Source organism: Coloeus monedula, assembly GCF_965178545.1.
Source record: "Coloeus monedula genome assembly, chromosome: 8".
In the NCBI taxonomy this organism is placed as follows: domain Eukaryota; kingdom Metazoa; phylum Chordata; class Aves; order Passeriformes; family Corvidae; genus Coloeus; species Coloeus monedula.
This window is the reverse complement of record NC_138788.1, coordinates 38,596,526-38,612,532: the sequence shown is the minus strand read 5'-3', so window position 1 is coordinate 38,612,532 and position 16,007 is coordinate 38,596,526. Positions and strand designations below refer to the sequence as shown.

Here is a 16,007-nt window from a genome sequence, read left to right as displayed (position 1 = left end):
CTTCCAGCAGGGATTCAAATGTGTACCCTCCTTGTGTGGAGAGCTGCTGGGTGCCAGCAGGTGGGTGTTGGGGCAGGCGAGGCAGGGCACACCTCTCACCCAGCTGGGCTCTGCCTGTGGGCACTGCTGGCAGCGAGGACTGCTGGAGGCAGCTCCTGGGAGCAGCAAAGAGAAGGATTTCAGCCTGTGCTTCCCACAGCATTTTTCTTTCAACACCTATGTAACACAAATACACAGACAGGAGGCCTCAGACCAGGGATCAGAACCCATCTCTCCATCCTTGCAGCTGGGTACCCCACTCTCATCTCTAGCAGTGCTTTTTGTATGGAAGTGTCCTTAAGTATAACTTTTCAAGTTAAACTTACTATTTGCTTTTCTCTATGCGTGTGTGCAATCCTGTGTGCATGCAGGCATTCATTTGGGAGGTTATGAGGGGTACCTGGAGAGTGCAAGAGGATTGAGCTATGGCAGAGAGATGGTGAAAAAACAGTTAAGCACCTTTCTATCTTTATTTGGCTTGCCACAGACTTTGGGCAAGATGTGGAAGCCTTGGTATGCTGCTTGTGTGCACAAATATTAACTGTAAGGGATGATGGTGAGATCCATAAACTTGGGGATTGGAATGCAGGTGCAAACATTGCCTCCTTGGATATTCTTTTCCAAGTCACACAGGTTAAAAAGGGCCAAAGCACGTTAGCAGATCATACTACAGGCTGGACTACAGAGTGCAAATACAGATGCTGAACCTACACTTCGTGCTAGACTTAAACAAGAACCAATGCCTAATAAAAGAAATATATCACAGTACACCTGAATTATCCTTAGGCCTTACAGCAGCTGTATAGAACAGGACAAGTGGGAAAAGGTCATGAAATAATATTTGTAACTTTGTGCGATGGACAAATTCTACATCAGAATAATTCATCTATTTGAAGCTTGCAGTAAACAGCTAACCCAACACATCTGGACTGACTTGTTTGTGCAATCTGGCTTTACATTTATGTTTTGCTAGTGAGAACAATTTATTGGTAATATTTCCTATCTGTCATTTCTCATTTTGCAGTTTATCCAGTGGCATACCAACTAATCATTAATTTAAGCAAATCCAATTCTAAACACAGGAATGCTGCCTCTGAATAAACAAACAGAGCATGAAGCTATTTTCCTATTAATACTTTATGAAAATCAGGAATCTCAGAAGACCACCTTAAATAAAAGAAGCAGTTTCAGGATAGGCAGGATTTCCTTGTGACCAGTCTGAGGTAGCAATGGTCCTAAGCAATCAATTTCCTTTCTCTACCCTAATTTGCCCTTATACATCATATTCAAGATTTTATCTGGACAGAGGCTGGTTGGCTCAGTGGATAAACCTCTGGCTTTTCACCTCTGGGATCATGGTTCAAGTCATACCCTGATGAAATGCACTTGATCGTCCTAATCTAGTTCCTAGTGGACAGTATTCCCATTATCTTTAAAAGGGTCAGAGCCAAGGCCATTGGAAAGAGTGCATTGTGTTATATCTTGTCTGTTGATTAATACATTTTCAGTGATGCCAGATCCTTAATCTTCATAAGCATACATATTCTCACAAAAATTTTAAGAGAGGTCCCTTGTGACTAAACCTTTCTGCTCAATTTGCATATAATTTCAGGATTTCCTGGGAATATAACCCCCCACCCCTACCCCCCAATAAATTGCTTATAATTTAAAAGTACGTTTGCCTGAACTGTTTGCAATAACACCTCTAAGTTAACTAGCATGATAACGGATCACTTTAAATCACTACTTCTCAGAGGGAGAACAAGACCTTTATACTCAATCTGTTCTTACAGCACATCATAATTTTCTTCTCATACCATATCAGCTGAAGCCGAAGAGACACACAGAATAAAGGGAATTTATTCTGTGAAGGGAAACGGAGTCAGAGCATACTCTCCGTAAGAGTTCACTGTTTGTCCTCTCCACCAAGAGAGCTGCTGCACAATTAAAGTAAGAAACAGAACCACTTCTATTCCCTGAAAATCCAGGCTGGGAACCACTGGGTTTTTCAGCATAACATTCTTGGATGTGGTTTGGAATGAATGCTGGTACACCACCGGTGCCCTCTGAACCCTCTGGTGATCCTGGAGCTGCGTGCGCCCTTGGGCTAATCCTTCTGCCCCTGAGCAGCCGAGCCCATGGACGGACAAGGGCTCTGTGTTTCTGTGGGAGATGGGCCAGTGGGGGCTGGAGCAGCAGGACCCAGGATCACCAGAAACAGCAGGATGCAGGAGACCACCAGGTCAAGCTCAGCTTCACTATTAGGCACCAGCTTCCACAAAGATCAATAGGAAAAAGAGATCATGATTTTAGCAGGAATATCATTAGGTTCCACTTTTAAGATAATTAATCCACTGAAACTTTTACTACACAGTTGTGGTCAAAATCCTAAGGGCAGTGCATTAGCTTCTACCTGGATTGATTCTTTAATACAAATCATACGAAAGACAGTAATGTAGGTATCATTCCTCATTTCTAATTGTGGTTAAAGATTATAAAATGATTCCTGATGATTAAATCATTCCTCTGTAGTCACTACAAGGTTTTTACATTCTTACTATATATTTATTTAATTGGCTACTGAAGAAATACAATTTAGCTTGTGGTTCTTTGGTACAGGTCAATAACCTAATTATATTTTTTTCATTACATAATTACCCTCGCCTTACTTTTCTTTTGATTGTTTTGAAATTAACAGGGAACTCCTTCTGAATAAAACCCCCCTTATAGCCTGATCTATCACAAACAATTTAATAACAAATTAATTAAACAACAAATTAAAGAATCTAAAAATATCTGGTGAAAGTGTAGGTTATTTAAGAACCCCCTGCCCCTCTCCTGGAAGCATTGGCATGCTGATTTTTATCACTTCAGGGCTGGCAGATTCAAAGCTACAACCATGTCATGAGTCAGTGACATACTGGTGAACCAGTGTGAGCTCCGAAGTGTGGGCAGCACCACAGACCCAATCAGGAAATCCATGCAAGGGTCCAGGGCACTCTCTGCACCTGCAGGGACCTCTTGTGCATTCTGGGCAGAGGAGGAGCAGGAGCACAGAGGGGCAATGGGGGCACAGTGGTGGCTCCCAGTCACGGGCTGCTGCCTCTGGGAAGGTGTGAGAAGCCTCATTTGTGCTTGTCCACCACTCATGGGCAAGACCCCAGAGCAGGATGACACCATGGAGCCAATCAGCACAGCCTGGCTGTGTCCTACTATCCAGGTCAGAAACGCTGAGCTTTTGCTAATTGAAAAGAAACAACTTACACTGGGATGTGTCTGACACCAAGGTGGAACTCTACATGTTGTACCTCCTCCTGTCCACCTCTCTCAGTGCTCCTCTGTTAACACTCTCCCCATATACCCACACAGGACAGCTCTGTGTGGTTATGGACTCACACCCTGGTCTGTCTGATGGACCAAAACTCTGACGCACAATTCAGAACATAGGAATTAAATAATAAAACAGCTTTGCATTATTGCAACAGCTGTTTTCAAATAGGCTTTATCTTTTTTCCTATCACCACAGAACTGGATAAATCTGAGTGCTCCTTTCTGAAATACAATGATACAAGATGGTCATTGCACTCTGAGGTAATCAATATAAGTAATTGCTAAGCTAACTTTGGAATAAGCTACAGATGAGTCTGAATAAGCTACAGATTAGTTTAAAAAAATTAGACCTGACAGATTACTGTAGGCATTTCAAACTGAATTTCTGTTAAACAGGTGATTTGTATCTATATCAGATTTTTCATTAAAAAAAATCATTTTTATAAATATATATTAAGATTCTTTTTGTTGATTGCAACGTAAAAAGGAAGGAATAACTGTGTATGGACAATGATAAAGTAGCCTGTTGATAATAAATATTTGTCAGGTCTTGTCACATCCGTACACATTCCAATGTTACTGAAGAGACACGGCACTGATAAAAAAATACTCCCTGAAAAATCAATGGATTTTGAGCTAAAGCAGTTGCTAAACACACAGAAAACATCTTTATCCAACAGCCACAGTGCTGTGAAAATTCCCAAGCCTTGCATTGGTACAGCTAAGGAAAATTTAATCTTCCCAAATACTCATCAGGGCACTCCATCCTGCAGACCTGACAGCCCCACTTATAATTAATTATACAATTTCGATGGGAATATCGACTACACAAAGCTATAAATCATAGAAAAAGTCAATAGGCATGGACACATTCAATCATGTCCCGACCAATGATTACTACTCTTAAAATACAATAATTATTTTCAGGAGCCAGCTTGAATTAAATTTCTGTCAGGCTGGTACAAGACCGGCGGTTGATGAAGGATGCGATGGATTTTTTGGGTTGAATTCGGCACAGAGACATTTATCGTTTTAGATAGGTAGTTTGTTTTTAGTGATCATGGTGCTGCGTGTTTAACTAGACCATGAAGATTAGATTATCTCCAATGGCTCATTATATCGTTTATCTCTTTCTTCCATGTTTGATCTGGAAGATTTCCCGCTTCTTGATGCATGAAAGAAATGACTACTGATTTTGAAATGGAATATGTTTAAGTTGGATTCTGCCTGTACCTTCACACCCCGCAGCCCTGTATTCAAATCAAGCAGCAGCCACCCAAAATACAACCAGGACATGGCAAACGAGCACCAAGAACAGCTTCAGGAATGTACTGGGGGAAAACACAAATGACAAATACTTGAGTTGTTTTAAAAAAAGCTGAAGAAGTTATTATAATAATGCACATAGGGGAAAATCTGGGACAGGAATGGGATTAATATGGAAATAGGAACTGGGAGGAGACTTGTTGCTTTGAATGAAATGTCCTCAAAACTGCAAAACATCAGTGAAAGAAACATCAGGTATTTCCAGGGGATGCATTCACCTTGTAAATTTAAAACAAATAACCCCAAACTGATCTGACCATAACTGCATTTGAAGATATGTTGCCCACAGAGGCACCTCTTGTAGTGAGCCCACAGGCCATATGAGCCACACTGTGGGACAGCAGCAAGTACTAAAAAGGGAATCAGATCTTCACTTCCCTCATGGGTCTCACTCATCAAACTCTTCTGACCTCAACAAATGAGTGAAATCTCAGATTCTCACATAGAATTAATCTCCCAGGTGAAGCCAATGTAAAATCAGAGAGGGTACCAGGGCTTCAGCTGCCCTCCATGTCCTAGAGCCTTGCAGACAGCCCTCCAACAGCCTCACAGTCGTCTGTGAGCAGTGAGAGAAAGAGCCGTAGGCAGGACAGAAGAGGAGAGAGATGGGGAGCCATGGATCCTGTGTACAACCCATGCCCGGGCACAAAGCAGCAATACTCTGTGTGAGTGGGCACACTGTGTGACTGGTACAGAGCGCAGCTAAACTGGGAGGTGGGGATGAGGGCTCTCTATGTATTCCCTTAGATATGTAACTCCTAGGAACCCCAGATGAAATGGAGAAAGCTGCAAGCAGTGATACACAGCTTTTCCAGAATGAAGTGGCTACCATTTGCAATAAAATCACATTAAAGAAAATATAATGTCCCTCTCCACAGAAAAATCATAGTTCTTATTACAAATCAGAGTGTTAGTGTCCCCTGTCTGCTTAATCCTCTTGGGAAGCCCTGTATGCTCGTCCAAACAGTGACAGTCTGCTGCAGAGTTTGAGATTGCTATTCTACTTATTCTTCTGTTTCTAGTAATTTTTTTGTGCACTTAGAAGACCCAGGTATTTTCAGAAGGGCTTTGCATTTAAGGGGTTTTCCTAAGTTACTGTGTGATGTGCAATGAGGAGCTAGGAAGAAAAACAGGATGCTTGAAGAAATGCAGACCAGAGGATAGACAAGAAAAGTGAATTGTCATGTACAATTAATTTACAATATTTTTCTATAAAAAAGAAGGTAAACATGCCGAAGTTAAGAACTTGTAAACAAAATAACTGGCTAAGTGATGAGGAAATCTGGAGCAGTTATTGTGTTGGCTGAATTATCTCTTCTCATTCTGCAGACAGGAGGGCTGATAAGGATAAAGGGCTGGTTAGAGAAATGCAATTTGTATGTGAGTTCCCAACTTACTCCTTTGAAAGGGTTTAGCAACGAACTTACCGCAGTGCCATTGTTGTCTCTAAATACGTCTTGATTAAAATAGTCGAAGAGCTTCTTTTCTAATTGCAGCATAACCTATATAAAAAAATAGGGAGAAAGGTCAGCAAAGCTTTTGGCAACTCAACACCCAGCTGCTGGCAGTGACCCTTTCAGAGACACACAGCCCGTTAAAACCACACATTTCCACATGTCCAAAGCCCCTTGTCAGCTTGCCCATTTGCTTGGCTGGCAATCACTTAAACAGATCCAATTAACTGAGCATTAGGTGTGACAATCTATATCCCTCCCCTCCCTTCACATTATCAGTTTGGAACAACTATATTCATGCTTTGTAGAAAAGAAAGTGAACATTCAACACCGTTTCTATTTACATAGGGGTGCCAAGGGCATTAAGTTGTTTACCTTTCGGTCATTATCAGATTCACGAAATATTAGCTTGACTACTTCATTTGTGTCAGCTGCCCGGATGGTCTGCATTGTGGCTTTTGCACATAGTGTCTAAGAAAAACACAAGAGGAGAAAGGGAAACAAGCTTATATGCAACAGAAGACCAGATTTAATTGAACATTATCAATAGATGTATCTTCAACACCCCCCATGAAATATAACTTGCTGTAGGTCAAAATACAAAGCATTGCTAATTTAAGTCACTTCCACTCATGACGGACTTGAAACAATAAACTGAATTACCACTTGGAGAGAAACAGGTAACATTAAGAAAATATCGATCAGGAAAGGCAAATAGTCATTCAACTTGTACCATGCAGACAGGTTCTTTCACAGGTATCACTGTGTGCTGTATCACACATTACTTGCAAATATCCTCCAAACCACTTCTTACAGATAATGACCAGGTTTTGTGCTGACTCTTAAGAGCTGATAACTACATTGGCACTACAGTTCTGTAAGTTAACCCTTGTTTGCAAAAACGTCTGCCCTGTAAATTCATATTCCAAGTACACTTTGCAAGTCCAAGAAACGCTTACACAATCTGATAGCAATTTTCAGAGTTTACTTTGCATAGCAAATTCCCTCTTTTAAATAAGAGACATCAGATCTCCAGATTTTCTGAGAAATGGGTGCCTAAAACATATTATAAACCAACATTTTATGAGGCACAGAGGTATGGATTTCCATGCCAGTATTGGGCCTTGCTCCATTGGCCACTGGCCTGGCTGGGACCCAGTTCCACAGCTAGTGGGGAATAACATGAAATGGGCTGCTCAAAGGCAGGCTCCACCACGAGGCAACAGGTGAGAATCTCGAGCTTTTAGCAAAGCAGTTAGTGAAGCTTCCAGTATGTTAAGTGCTTTGAAATGCAGGGATCTACATCTTAACTGTTCACTGAGTGCTCTGCAGCCTCCCTGCCTGGGCCAGGCTGCTGGATGTTGTGCAGAGGTACCTGTGCCCCTTTGCCTGGCTGCTGGGAACCACGAGGCAAAAGTCGTGAAGCGGACCTGAGGAAACCTGGGCATTGTTCAAAGACACAGATGTGTGCCCACACCTGGGAGGCAACTCAGCATCCATGGCTGCTGCTGAGGCACATGCTGCTGACAGGATCTGTTCACAGCCCTGGATATGGACACTGGCAAAGACCATCCTTCTGAATAAAACCTTATTTTCCTAGAGGTTCTTAAGAAAAGTGTTTTAAATAAAATGAGTCAAGGAGAGGCAAAGAGGTGACTTTCCTGCTCTGCCCACCCCATTCCTTTTCATAATGACCAGACAAAAGGTTTTCATTTTCATTAATTTGTAAAATAAACATGTCCTCTGGTAACAGGGTATAGAATTTCACATCCTACTACGTGCTTCTATCTCTCACAGACAGAAATACTTATATTTGGATTCATTATCAGAGGTACAGTGTCTACCATACACAACACCATGAACTACAGCTCACTTCTCCTTTCCCCATTCTTGCTTTCTCCTGAAGGCAGAAATACATGCCAAACATGTATTTAAACAAAAATCCATCGGCTTCCAAATACTTTAGATCTCAGCTGAGGACACCAGTGCCAGAATGGGAACAATCTGTCAGTGGACATTTTGCTCCCATTTGACAAAAATTTGATCCTTGATAAAGGCCCTCGCCTATTGGCACAATTAAAATAAAAAGCAGTGAGTTGAGCAATTTCATTTTTAAAAGGTAACTTGAATGTGATTTGGTAAAAACCCACAAATCTGATATTTTTCTTCCAAGTTTGTGAATGAAACAGGTGTTGATTCCCCATCTCACTGAACAAATGATGTCCATTTCTGACAAACTTCCTGACTGTTTCCTCCCTCCCCAAAAGCAGTGCCATGTACATCTAACTCCAGGTTTACACTTGGCACACTCGTGGCACCAGAACAGCTGCAGGTGTCTGTGCAAACACAGGTTTCACTGGCAGAAGGAGCACTGGCCCCACAGGCACGGGCTGCTCTGCGAGAACTTCATCTGCTCTGCAGGACTTGAAGGCGGTTTTTTTGAAGGCTTGGGGAAGAGTGGGAACATGCTGGTTAAACGTCACTCTGCCTGGAAAAAGGAGTGGCATGCCAGACTGCCGTGGGAGCTGCACCTCTGGGACCTCTTACTTTTAAGCACAGACCTCCTACCTGTTCCCTCGTACCCATGCCAGTCAGACGATCCCTTTGTCTGCTCAAACATGCAATGACCGTTTTGCCATCTGTGTCCATACAGAGCTAAGTGAGGTAATCCAGCAGCGAGCCATTCCCAACCAAGCTCCCTCCGACGTGGGTGATTGAAATTCAGAGCACAGATCAGATAATCGGGTCAAGCCCAAAAAAAGAGGCTTTGGGCTCATGTGTCACAAATCAGTCTGGTCCCTTCAAACAGCACACCAGATTAGAACAAGCACCCGAACAAACCAGAGCGGAAAACCCGCAGCTCTCTAAAGCTGGTTTCTAAAGCCCTAACAAATCGCTCCATCTTTCACTCATTTAAACTTTCCAAATGAGGGTCAATACGGTCCCCGAGCATCCAAATGCTAATGCGCTTAAGTGCGTTTAAGCAGCTTTCCAGAGTGAATGGGCCAAAGAAGGGCTCGAAAAGACACGGCAGAGTTACTGTCACTGTCAAAAAGTCATTGTAGCCACCCCCAGAGTGGTTGCAATTCAACAAATTCATGATTTCTGTCTCTTAAAGGCATCTGCTTGAGAACATTTTTTTCCCTGAGCTGCTTTATCTCACAACGTCAGGCCAGCTCCAAAAGAAAAACCCCGCGATCGACTCTTGAGAACCAATACAGAGAAAGGACCCACATACCTTATTGCTTTCAAATTTCACACACACAAAAAGTTACCTTATTCACAGACAAAAGTGATTGGGCAAAGGTTCATTTCTTATACAAGCTGGAGGCACTCCTTTTTTCCTCCTCCTTTCAATTTCTGCACAGTCGTAGTCACCCAAGCAGAAAACTTTCGGGACCATGTGCCTTTTTAGGCAAGTCTGCTTATGAAGGGATTTTTTGTTGCTAGCAAAGAAAATCAAAATGCTATGAAAACTCACTGTTCCTTGCCGGGTATTCCCTCAAAGGTATTCTTTTACAAGGGCAGAAGAGGGGAAACCAGATATCAAAACTCTACATAACTTTTTTTTAAAAACAACATTTTTTTTTTTCCCTTTGGAAACAAGATTTGGTTAAAAAGCTTGCAGGAGAGCTGTATTCAGAGCTGAGAGAGAGCTCAGTAACCAGCCTTTTCCTAGCAAACACAGCCGTATCTCATTCCTGTTTTCCCATACTCTACACAGGTAGATGCTTTGTAGCACTTTTGAAATAACCCTTTGCAATAATTAACGTGTATTGAATTGCAAAACATAGTAACAACTTTCCTAACAACAGCCTTGGAATGTAATAACAACGTCCTGTTACACAAAGCTAGGAGGAAATGTTTTTTATACTTACAGGAGACAAATCTGGAACTTCTAAGCTCGGCAATTCTCAGAATTCTCAGAACAGAATATGCTGTTGATTTACAGTGTAACACACCTTCAAAATACCTCTGTTCCCCCATATACACCACACATCAAAGTGTTTAAGACTGCATTTCTGCATAGTTACAGTAAATAGGGATACAGGCATTAAAACAATAGTTATATACATAAAACACACAACAGTCTATAAGATACTTTATATTGTGTTTATACGGGAACACTTGTGAGCAGCTGTGGACGGAACTGCTGCTTCCTGCTTGGCTGAAAACTGCAGCTGATTTTTCATTGATTCCACACTCCTGCTTTCTGAACATCCTTTAGACTCTGAGTCCATCTCCTGATGTGTGAGCTATTACATGCTTGTAAGTCCCTCAATAATTTTTGGGGGGTGGGGGGAAACCCCCCAAAACGTGGTATTCAAGCACCTACAGACTCATTCTGTCCTGTTGCATCTGTCCACTGATGCTAAAGATGTGTATTATTGTTCTCTATTATTTGAATACTCTTCTTAGGACTTATTATTACTTTGAATTCTTCTTAAAAAATGGAAGAGAAAATAGAATATATACATTGCTCCTTTACAATTAAAAAGTTCAGCAATAGTTGCCACTGAAATTTGCAGTGAGCTGCACAGATTGACACAGATGTGCTCGTGGCTGTGAGTGCTAGGAGAGAAGTGCAGAGTCTGAAGACTGCTAACAGGAGCCAGGTGAAATAAGATCTTGAGCACATGAGCAACCAAATCAACTAAATTTAAGACATTTAATTTTTTTCCAGTTACATACTCTGTGGATTCTGGAAGAAAAGACAGACATACATGTATCATCTAGTTATGAAAGTGAAATACTTCTGAAATGCTGCTTAAGACCCAAAATCAATCTGACACTTTTTAAATTAAGATACTCAATTTAAAACTATTATTATTATTATTATTATTATTATTATTATTATTATTATCTGGATGCATATTCTATTTGAAATAATCAACACGGTAAAAACTTTGCTGCTTTGGGAATAACAGGAACACCTATCTTGTTTGGGCTCCTCCTTACCTCTGAGTGGCCGACATGATTTCCTGGATATTGGGAATACACCAACAGCAAATTCACTAAGTCACATGACATCAGAGAAATAAAACTTGCATGTGAGAAAAACAAAGTTACATGTAACTTTCTGAGTCAGTGAGAGTTGTGCATTTAGCTACAGGACAGGTAACACTGTGCTTTTTAAACTCTACCTTGCCATTGAAATGGAGGCTTCTTATAGCCAATTGTTCACAGCCACACAGGTTTTTGGCTTCACAGCTGCTGCAAATATCAAGGGGATCCCAGGGCTCAATCTCTAGGGTACAGCAACCAAACTCTACCTGAGAGGACATACACTTCTACTGAAAACAATATCCTTTAGACGATATATTACCTTGTGTTAACTTTAACTGTGTGCAAATAGCGATAATATCCCAGAACAGCTACGGCACTTTACAGCAGCAGGAATTGAACTCAGCAGTGACATAAGTGTTAGTTGAATAAAGAACAAACACCAACAAGTATTAATGAGAATCCACTTACAGTATCAATATGGAAAATAACTTCTCTTTGGATGTTCCCAGAGGAGCCAGCTCATAGCCAGGGGAGCAGAAGGGGTGGAGGAGCCGGGTGGAGGGAGAACGAGAACCCCTGCACTGCTCCTGTCTTGCAGCACCCTTCTCATGTGCCCTGTGTACAGCCCTTCTTCTGAGGGCAAAGCACTACTGCTGACATGACCCTGCTGCCTGTGCCCACGTCAGGACTGACTGAACCTCGTGGGCAGATTAAAGAAGCACCAATCCTACCTCTGTGAGAGCCTGGCCCAGGAGCTGCCCAGGACCTATGGAAGCGCTTCGGTCCTCTCCACAAAGCCCCCCTACTGAACTGTGGCACACAGATATTCTGGGATATTTTAAAATGCCTCTTTGGGTGGTGTCTGTGACCAAAAAATCTTAGCACCAAAACACTATCCTCATGCTCCCATTGTCCCGAAGATCTCCCGCCTCCCTGAAACAGATGATCCCTGCTGGAAACAGCTTGCCTTCCCCTTTGGTCTCAATTTCACAGCTGCACTAAGTTAATTGTAAGACGCATTTTCTTGTACAGAAACTGAGATAATTCATGGCAAGGTTACCACAGTGTGTCACCCGGCAATGCCAAACCGTCCGTGTTTACTCTTCAGGCACTGTGCTGAGTGACCTGAGAGTCCCGGTGACGGCATGGCCGCTGTCCCCTGGCGCAGTGTACCTGTGCACCTGCCTGTGCCCAGCATTGCTCACCTGCTCTGGCATTGCCCAAAGCACCACCCAGCTCTTACAGAGCCACCCTTGGCAGCAATGGCTGCGGTTCCTGTGCGTGTTTGCTCAGGAGGCAGTGGGGCAGGGCTCCCACAGCACACTGCTGCAGTCCCCAGCCTGGGCAGGGACAGGCACTGGAGTGGCTAGCTCACTGCTGGAATAGCTGGCCCAGTGCCAGAATAGCCAGCTCAGTGCCATGTGCCAGTGGCACAGACTGCTCTTCTCCAGGTCTGAGGTCCTTGACTGTGATCTCTGGCCTCAGCAGCTTTGCTGTGTGCCAACAGCTGGTGGCAATGATGGCTCTCTTTTTAACTCTCTTCTTCAGAAAAGAATCTGAATTAAGTCCAAAAGGCTTCTGCCTCTCAGACTCTTCAAGATTACAGATCAGGCTAGAACTCATTTTCCATGTTCCCCTGCATGCTGACTGCCTTCTTGTTTTCTCTCTCTGGCTCTCTGGTCCAGTTGCACATCTTTTTGTATTCTCTCGTTTCATTTTCCTGACTATGATCTCAAGCCTGAGTTCAGCAAAGCATCTACATAGTGATTCACAAACAATTTACCTGGAGCTGTCTGGCACTTGTGTGAATCAGGACATGGAACTGTGCGGGGTCTCTGTGGACAAAGGTAAAGGGATTCCCTGCTCACTTTTTAAGGCCTCGGTTTAAACTCACTTGCTGACATCAGACATCAATAATACGCATTTCAGGACTTTGATCAGATCCAGACAAACCCACAGCAGTACAAGATCTGGAACTTGGAAGCAATCTGCCAGAAAAATCCCTTAGCTCCTCCTGTCCATACTTCTATATAATTTTGTACTACTACTTGATGTCAAGACTCCCGAGGGAGTATTCAAAGAGAAGTATTTGCTTTTTCATAATTACAGAAACCGGGACAGCCCAACTGTTCCTAAGGAAATTCTCTGCATACATGCAATACGTATGTCTTGTCCCATAAGGTGTGATCTTCTTCAGATCTACTCAGATATTCTGTTACTTATCTTCCATTATTTTTTCTGCTTTGGCCATGCAGTAATACCAGCTTGAGAAATTCCTTGTTGGAAAACTTCAGAGCACTTACCCTTTTCCACTCGAGCTGACCAAGCAGAGGACTGGGTGTATTGTTTCTGTTCAGCAAAGACTTTGACGAAGCACACAGAATCTGTGATGTAAATCTGTTTCTGTAGAGAAACGTAAAATCCCCTGTTCTCTTGAATTCAGTAGGAATGGAATAAGAGGCAGCTTCTCTCCTTATAGCTAAGCTTGCTTTTATCTAACTTGCAGAATAAGAACCTCTATTTCTTTTCATTTTAAAAGCGAAACAGCTTGTGAACCCCATCTGCTCCCTTGTGCCTTGCAATTGCCTTTGTTTTGAGTGGTAACATTTGCCTGTGTACACACTGATGGTGTTTGTGTTTCTCCTGCCTCCAAACTTCATGGTTTCTTACAGCCATAAGAAATGAAACATGGGAGCAGTAACATCAAGTAGCAAATATTTAAGCCAACACCTAAGAAAATTATTTGGTGCTTCTTGACTTACTTCCAGCACTGGGCTCTGCAGTCACTGGAGTCTGTCAGCTTCATTGTCCTTAAGCCTTGCAGGGAGCACATGTCCTGACAGAGCGTGCTGGGACTGCGCAGCGTGGGCATGGCCAGCCCCACGGCTGCTGCCGAGTGCTCCACGCTCCCACCTGACCTCAGAACGAACAGCAAGCTTCAGAAACCCTTCCAACCAGCACTGCTGAAAAGAGTAAATTCAGGAGTTTGCCCTTTAAATTAATGGGGGGTTTTGTACAAGATCAGTGGTGTGACACAGCTCAAGTTCAAGGCTTAACCTCAAGAGAGTGTGACCCTTTGGCTCCCACACAGGAGACTCTCAGCAGCAGGTATAATTGGGAGCTGACTTTTAAAACATGTAGTGTTGGGCAATTTTGAAATCAAACTACGTACGTACCTAAAATCTAGATGTCCCTAGGCAGCCACTGAATACTTTTATCACAAAATTAGAAATAATAAATAAATAAAAAACCTTTTTCTTCTTCCTATTATGCAAAACAGCAAAAAAATCCCTAGTCCCTTAACAAAGATGGGATTTGAGACGTGGAATATGTAAGTGACTTGCATGTGAGTGTGAGGCATGAGTGTGTTGTGGGCTGCCAGCAGCTCAGGCTTGGGCTCTTGCTAAGCCTAAGCACAACTGTGGGATGGATGGGTGCCCTCCAGGATGGACATGTGCCCTCCAGGAGGGATGCATGCCCTCCAGCTCATACAATGGTCACAAGCATGTACAGCAAAGTGGAAGAGATGTCCATGTTCTTCCACTGTTTTCTGTCTATAGGAAAAAAAACCCCTCCAAGTTAAATTTACTTTTTAAGGAAACAAATATGGCAGGAAAGTAATTTTCATGTCACTGCATCTGGTTTCCAGACCTGAACAAGTTGGTAATGCAAAATTCACTGTGTTGATAACTGAAACATGCTGTATGGTGTTACGGTGAGACTAAAACCTTGCTGACCAGGTGATGTCTTCCTGATGCAGCATGTAAACCATTTCTTTACTGTATTTTTCCCCTGTTGTTTTGTCTGTCCAGCCTCTTTGACTCAACTCCTTTTTATCCTGCTGTATCTCATTCATTTCTCATTGACATACTCCCTGTCTAATTCACCATCATTTGCTGCTTTAGTCACTTTTGAAATGGAATATGAGTCCAGCAGCCTGTAAGTTCAAATAATCCTTTATAGCTAGTTATGTTCAAATAGCTCTGAGAGCTGTGAGGTGGGATTGCTGAACTGTCCCTCTCCCACCACTGTGGTTGTGCAAGTGCCAAGCACCTGGCTGCTGCAGCACCCTGACCACGGCTGAACTGCAGGGCTGTCCCCAGGCACACTGCCCACCTGCAGGCTGAGGCTTCTTCAACAAGACCCAGGCCATCATGGAGTTCACCCATTTCCAGGAGCCCATATTCACACATTAAAATAAATGTTTTTGAATAGAATGAATGAAGGAAATCTTTGTAAAATAATGTGCAAGGTGTGTACCCTAGGTTTGCTATATACTCTTGATGAAGGCTAAGATGGACTGACAGATCAGCATGTGTACACACCCACCCCACACCCAGTAAAGACTGGCATCACATAAAAGCAGCTGTGGGGTAAAACAGTCAGCATAGAGAGAGGAAACAGGGTGGTGTGTTCTATGTATTTCCTCTATTCACCACTCTGGTAAGGCAGCCTCTGAATTCCTTCTGGCGTGGCTTGTGATGGTGGGAGAATAAAGTGCTGTGCAGTACAGCAACGTTCAGGACCCCCAGGACATGGTCTCCACTGACAGGTTCAAGGCTTGGGACCAACAGCCCTCAGCCAACTAGGGATACAACTGATCAGAGAGAGAACGACTTGAAGGAACAGCAACTTGACAGCACCGGCTGGGGATCCAAAGGGATTTAACCCTGCAATGAATGCTGGTCCCTGGCTCATTCAACCCCACCAGGTCACCCCAGAGGGCACCACTAAGTGAGGACAGAAAGCTCTGCAAGAAACGAGGCAGAGTCCTCCTGCTTGTAACAAGCAAAGAGCCCCCAGAGGGGATGCGACCTGACTGGGCCAAACAACCAGAAAGTCCATTCTACA

The 16,007-nt window shown here is 43.0% G+C and overlaps 1 protein-coding gene across 2 annotated transcripts in view; it reads right to left on the bottom strand.

Moving 5' to 3' along the window:
- INPP5A (inositol polyphosphate-5-phosphatase A) overlaps positions 1-16,007 on the bottom strand; it is a 193,731-nt gene that overhangs the window by 29,131 nt on the left and 148,593 nt on the right. For both annotated transcript variants that reach the window (XM_082285746.1, XM_082285747.1), the window contains exons 10-11: positions 6,525-6,620; positions 6,123-6,197 (exon numbers count right to left, since the gene is read on the bottom strand). In XM_082285746.1, the coding sequence (XP_082141872.1) occupies positions 6,123-6,197; positions 6,525-6,620 (171 nt within the window). The remainder of the gene's footprint in view (positions 1-6,122; positions 6,198-6,524; positions 6,621-16,007) is intronic.